Below are 6960 nucleotides of genomic sequence, written 5' to 3'. Positions count from 1 at the left end.
GATAGAGAGGGAAACCAATGTGGAACAAAACTTAAAATCATTTGGAAAAAGAAAAAAAGGACCAGTTTTGCTGGTCTAATAGAGCCTGGTGGAACCACTGAGACTATGGCCCCTAGCTGCCCTTCAAGTCTGGAATTGAGCCCACACCTGTGGCTTCCAGTCAAACAAAAAACAGACATATGAGTTGAACATTTACCTGAGGTAGATACACTCCTTGGAGAGAACAATCATGGCAGAAAGAAAGGCTGTTTATGAACTGGGAGACAGCTCGGATGCAGGAGTGCATGGAGGGCTGGACACAGGGAATAGGCAACTATCGGGAGAAAGTTGTAGGGGAGCTGTTGCATTGTGGTAAATTGTAGTCAATGTCATGAGACAAAGTGTAAATGAACTGCTGTATGGAAAGTGAATTTGCTCTGTAAATCTTCACCCAAATCACAATAAAAAAAAAAAAAACCACATTGTTCTGTATCCTACTTTGGTGAGTAGCGACAGAAGTCTTAAAAGCTTTCAAGGCCATCTAGATTCAACAATGGGTTTCTCCTCATCCAGAGCAAAGAAGAATGAAGAAAACCAAAGACTCATGAAAACAGTTAGTCCAAGGAACTAGTGGACCATGTGAACCTCTGCCTATAGGACCATGAGACCAGAAGAACTAGATGGTGCCTGGTTACTAGTGCAGGAGATACTGGACAAAGTGGGAGAACAATGAGGAGCAAAACTCAAAATCATAAAAAAGACCAGGTTTACTGGTTTGATAGAGTCTGGTGAGTCCCCTGAGACTATGGCCCCTCATGACTCTTCAGGTCTGGAACTGTACTTACTCCTGTGGCTTCCAGCCAGACAGTAGATAGGCATATATGGTGAACATTTACAACAGATATATACACTCCTTAGAACTATCAATCACGGTAGAACACAAGGACAGTATTTACACAGGGGTCAGGAATCCACAGGAAAGAAGGACACAGGAAAGAGGTAACTACAGGGAGGAAGTGGGACGAGAACTGTTACATTGTGGGGAATTGCAATCAATGTCATGAAACAAAATGTGTATGAACTGCTGTATGAAAATGAATTTGCTCTGTAAATTTTCACCCAAATCAAACTAAACCTTTTTAGAAAAAAAAAAAAAAAAGATACAAGGGTGTTTGAAAAGGAAGACAAGTTCAAGCAGAGATCCTGAAAAGAAAATCTTCCAGTAGGTATCAGGGACAGGAATATTTGAATCTGTGTCTATTATTAGGAAGCATAGAGAAGATGAAGATAATTTTGTATAGATGCATATATAATATACCCCTCACTCAAGGAGACTATGCATAAGGTATTCTGTCCTTTGTTTGTGGGAGTATAGCAAAGCAAAGTTGTTTCCCCTCACAGGCCATGGGGATCCACCCTGGCAGTGCCCTTGGTAGAGAATCAGACTCCTTAGGTTATCCTGTGAGAGAGAAATAAAGAGAACACAGTCTTTCTTATATAATTTTTCTGAATTGCTGCTAACAATCTCTCAGCCATTTGACATATGGTACCTTACTGACTTCTCACAACAAAGACAATGGAGGATACAGTGGGGAATTATTTATCTTACAGATACAGAAGCCCAGATTCAGAGAGGCAAGGTCACTCAGGCTGTCAGTGAGTGTCAGAGTCTGTACTGGAACCCAGGATTCTTTCCTCTCAGCTTAGCTATCTCTTCTACATTGTGCTCCAAAGTAATGAATAGGCCACTCAGGCAAGGTCCTTAGAAGAAATACTTCCCTCTTCTTTGAGTCTTCAATAGGACAATTTTCCCTGGGTCCAGTGAGCTGTCCTGCTGACCTGATGGGACATCACACAGCTCCATCCTTGCACTCCTGCTCTTTACCTTCCATATTTACTTCTAAGTCAGAGTATCTAACATCTATTAATCTCTTACTGTATGTCAGACATATAGTGTTTTCTATGGATGTATTAATTTAAGCCCCAAAAGAACCCTATAAAGTGGGTACAACTATTAGTAGCCATGTAATGAAGATGAAAACACCAAGGCACCTGTCCCAAAATGGATTGTAAGAAATGGAGTCAAGATTTTAAATCAGGCCCCTGACTTCAGATCCTAAATTCAAAATCACTATACTGTACTACCTTTTGCACTTACTATTACAGACAGATGCAGATATCAATATCAATAGAGATAATGTTGGCATCATCTATACGCTAGGGCAACTCTAACCTGATTCCCTGAATATTGAACTTGGGTTTATGGTTTGGCTTCCTGGGAACTGGTCCAACTAGCTCAGAAGGAGTGGATGATCTAAAATTTCTTAAAATACTCCATCTACCTCTCCTACTGACCAGTAAGCTCCTTGAGAGCAAGACTCATGTCTATCTAATTCATCTTAGCATCACCTACAGGGTCATATTGTTCAAAGAAGGCCACCCAGTCCTCTCCTAGGAGGAACACCTACCCGTGCTGGAGGGCTGTGCGCACAAACCCTTTGCGTTTCTGGAGGATGAGGTTGGTGGTGTTAGGCACACTTTGCAGGGCCTCTCCCACACCTCCCACTACAATGCCCACAAGGTTGCCATGTCCATGGCTCAGCAGGTAGTCAATGGCTGGCTGACTCACAGAGCATACACCTGAAAAGAATCATGAATCAGAAAGAGAAGCAAAATGAGCAGGAGAGAGGAAAATGACTAAGAGAGAGCACCCTCCTTTCTGTTCTTCACTAGCTTGTTGGTATGCCCTCTATTCCCACTGGTTCTAGGAGAAGAAGCTAAATGAGATGGGATTAAAGAGCATGGAGAAGAGAAGGCTGTAAGCAAATATAGTTAGGTTTCCCTTTGAGGCAATATCTCCACTTTGTAGGAGGCACTAGGTCGACTATGGTAGAAATATTTTCAGTGGGATAATCAGAAGGACTTTCTAAATCCCTACTGTAATTCTACTCCTTCATTTTCCTCTATTGTCATTAAAAGCAATAGCTATTATTTATTGAGCACATATTTTGTGGCAGGAGCTATGCTGAATACTTGCATTATCTCATTTAGTCATCTTATGACATCTGAGATCAGACTATTATCATCAACACCACTTTACAGATGAGGAAACTGAGGCAAATAGAAGTTACGTAGCTTGCCCAAGACCACACAGTAAGTGGCAAAGCCTGGAGTCAAACTCAGGCACTTTAGCTCCAGAATTTATGCTTTTAACTACTTTGCTATGATGATAGGAGGTGAAGTATAGAGGATTTGGTTTATAAAATTGCATTTCCAAGCAGATAAATGGACCAGAAGTTCCAGGAAGTGTGGTCAGAAGCACCGTTGGCCATGAGGTAGTCCCTAATAAGTGGGATCTTGAAGAACCAGGACAGTGTAGCCAAATGAGGAGTGATGCCTGGGAAGATCTTCGAAAAATCTGTTGCCTCAGTGCAGAAGTTGCAGAAGGCGCCAAAAGTCAAGAGGCCGTGGGGGTGCACTCCCATGACATAATTGTGCTCAGGTGGCAGGTCTTTAGTCTTCAGGATCTGCAGCCATGTAGAGAAATGCCAAGGGTGGTGAATGAGATCATACAGGAAAGCAAGGATGAAGCCACTTCAGAGATTACAGTGCTCTCGAAAGCAAACCTTTCCAATAGATATGCTATGAATGGGCTTCAAGGGGCTGAAATACTGGTCTTTTTGGTCTTTGGGCAACAAGGCAGTATCAGAGCAGCCAGAACTTGCAGGTAGCCATCTACGTCAGTGCATTTTATGCATGTTATCATTTCCTATCAGTGCCATTATTTGAAAAAGTTTGGGGAATGCTGCTCTAGAATCTCCAACATAAAATGATTAAAAATCTGGGCAATATTTGTTGTCTACTCTGAAGAGTGCCCAGATGATCAGCATAGCAGTACATAACTAGAACTTCTTCCTGGTATTTTCTCCTCTCTAAGCCCCTTCCAATGCCTGCCTCAGTGGTTTTTATTCAACTTTGAAAATTCCACTTACATATCATCACGTATGTGAAGTCTTTCCTCATCCCCCAGAACGAATTAATTAGTTCTTCATCTGAACTACTTCTATACTTTGTACCAACCCATAATTATACCCTTGTCTATCCTCCCCATGATATGTGATATATATCTCCTTGATAGCAGAGGATCACATCCTATTCAATCACTGTGCCCTAAACATGTGGTACAGAGTTAACTTTTAATCAGTGTTTGTTAAATGAAACTGAACTGAACTGAATTGTTTGTGTTCTGCCTGTGGAATCTTGCAGTCCATGCTAAGGGTGTCCAAAGTATCCTAGCATAGTATAAAAGTGCCCAGCAGAAATGTTGGGTCTAGCTGCACTCAGACTTCTTTGAAATGTTCATCTCTCTTAGGGACAGCCCTAGTCATTTGACATAAATGCTAGTATTTGGGGAGCCATGAGGAACAACGCAGAAGACACACTCACCGTAATGGGGAAATAGTCTCTGATGTGGGTCCAGACACACCAGTTCCTTACCCAGGCCGAACGCCTGCCACCTGAGACAGAAACACCAGTAGGGAATGATACCAGTGTGCCACTCTACACCTCCCACTCACCCATGGCTTCCCTAGCAGCATGGAGGGATAATGGCTCTGCTAGAGAAGTGAGAAAGGAAGAGAGTCCAGAGTAATCCTGACTGACTGACCCAGCTCCTGTGGCTCTGAGAACTTGGGTAAGATGTCTGTGGCATCATAAACTAAGTTGGAACATTCTTACTCTATTCTGTCTAGGTCTATGAGTCTTACCTTGCTCAGGGGTCTTCCAGTCAAGAAACAACCAGGCAAAGTAAAGGGCTGGTAGTGGCCACAAGGGTGTAAACAGCAGGTAAATGAACAATGGCTGCAAGATACAAACTGACAATGGAACAGGTCAGACCAAATTTGTGCTGCTAGCAGAACTTAATCATGTCTGGTCCCATTGCTAGTCCTCCAAGCTACCTAAGCCTCTGATCCTGGCCTTCTGCACAGTCCAGTTCCTGTCCATCCATCATCCATGTCCACTCTTCCTTCACACATTTCCTCTGTTTTCTACCACACATCAGCCCTATTTCTCTGCCTACTTGTCATTTATGTCTATCAGTCTCCCTACCCATATACCATCCCTCTACTCTGTCCCCTGCCTGCCATTCATCTCCATCTTTTTCTTCATGTGTCCCATCCTCCTGCTCGCCTCCCTATCCCATCATCCCTGAACCCTTGCTAAACCACTAGAACACCTCCCTTGCCTATATATAATCCATATCTCCTTACACTCTACCCACCCGTCCACTATTTCCCATCTTCTTGTCTTCTTTCCCATTCACCATTTCTTTCATCATCTCCATTTTCCCCCATGCTACTACTCCCCCCCCCCGAATGGAAATCTCTATGGTTCAAACACAAAATAAAGTTCTCTAAGTTTGTAATGTTAATATTTCTTTTGTCCCACCCCCCATGCTCCCTTATGATCATGGACACGTCATGTCCATTCCCTGGGCCTCGTTTTCTCTCTCTAGATAGTAAAACGTCTGAAATTATTTAGTTCTTCTGTATTTTTTTTTAAACCTTTTTTCATGTTTCTGTGAAAAACAAAAACAATAGCAGAGCATATTTATAAAAATACCTCTGGGGAGTAAGTGGGGGTGGGAAGGAAGGAGGGAGGGAGGGAGGGGTTGGCAAATAACCTTAGAAAGCCCATGTAATTTGTGTAAAAATATAGTACTCATATCCATTATGACCCTGTTTCACCCCCTTATCTATTTCCACCATCCCATAAGGCTCTATCCCTTTCTTCTACAGGACACTCATAGAACTCAGTACTCCTTGGCTTTATTCTATAGCACTATCTCAGTTGACCAAAGGCCAGAGATGAAACTTCCCACAGCCTGGCCCTAGCCTTTGACTCTGGCTTTTTGCTGTTCACTTTTGAGTTGGTACTCACACATAGCAAGGTAGCTCAAGGGCCACTGCAGAAGCATCAGACTCTGGAAATGATTAGGCTGCTTGGAGCAAGGCATGGTGCCCAGGAACCTGAGAGAGGTAAAGTCCCAGAAGAGTCCCAACCAAAAGTGCCACCAGCTTCTGGAAGTTCTCTCAGTAGTGAACTCATGTGACTGTGAGCAGTTTTTACCTGCCCTGTCTCTTACTTGTCCTACCCCAGATCCACCCACTGCCAGGGGCAGGTTGTGGTGTACCAAGGACTTTATCATCAGGTTTGAGCCCTAGGCCAAACCCATTTTCCTTTTGACTTTCTTGGAATTAGGACATCAGGATGGAGAGAGGTGAGAATGACTGCCTCCCAGTCTTAAAGACCTAGAGACACAGAGAGGCACCTCAAGAGTTGTAACCTCCCATAGATGGCTTGTGAGAAAGGATTTTGGGGGGATTGGTGGGGTGGGGATCATGTTGGATTAGATCTTTGTTGAGACCAACTGTTTCCCTGAAGCAACCTGCTTTGGGACTTACCCTCACCCTCTTTGTAACTTCCTATTATAAAAATTTCCAAGCACACACAAAACTAGAGAACACCACAAATTTTCATGGACCTATCATTTTTCTTAAACAACTACTAATATTTTGCTATACTTGTTTTATCTATCTCCCTTCCCCTCCTCTTGAAGGACTTTCTAAGACATCATGTCATTACACCCCTTAAACTCTTCACTATGTATCTACAAAAAGAAATGGCTATTTTCTTACCTAAATACAATGCCACTGTCACCCTTAAAAGTTTAATAATTCCCCAGTAATATCTAATAACCAGACCATATTTAAATGTCTTTTTATAGTTGGTTAACTTGAATCAGGATTCCACTAATTGATTATATTTAAATGTTATGTCTCTTAAGTCTCTATTTTCCTCTCTTTAATTTTTCATTATAAAACTCATATACAGAAAACCACCTAAAGCAAATGTATGGTTTAGTGAATTATTATAAGACAAATACCTTGTAACCAACACTAGGTCAAGAAACAACTTTTC

The 6960-nt window shown here is 42.3% G+C and overlaps 1 protein-coding gene across 1 annotated transcript in view; it reads right to left on the bottom strand.

The window, feature by feature from the left end:
• Nucleotides 1-5995, bottom strand: part of AWAT1 (acyl-CoA wax alcohol acyltransferase 1) — a 12666-nt gene extending 6671 nt beyond the window's left edge. Inside the window, exons 1-5 of the mRNA XM_007956990.2 lie at nt 5920-5995; nt 4746-4853; nt 4426-4496; nt 3302-3506; nt 2448-2619 (exon numbers count right to left, since the gene is read on the bottom strand). Of these exons, the coding sequence (XP_007955181.1) occupies nt 2448-2619; nt 3302-3506; nt 4426-4496; nt 4746-4853; nt 5920-5995 (632 nt within the window). The remainder of the gene's footprint in view (nt 1-2447; nt 2620-3301; nt 3507-4425; nt 4497-4745; nt 4854-5919) is intronic.
• Between the last annotated feature and the right edge of the window lie 965 nt (nt 5996-6960).

This window comes from Orycteropus afer, unplaced genomic scaffold, assembly GCF_000298275.1.
Source record: "Orycteropus afer afer isolate SDZICR_OR568_19922 unplaced genomic scaffold, OryAfe1.0 scaffold00692, whole genome shotgun sequence".
NCBI lineage: Eukaryota > Metazoa > Chordata > Mammalia > Tubulidentata > Orycteropodidae > Orycteropus > Orycteropus afer.
The sequence above is the reverse complement of the archived record's forward strand: the minus strand, read 5'-3'. Positions and strand labels throughout refer to the sequence as shown.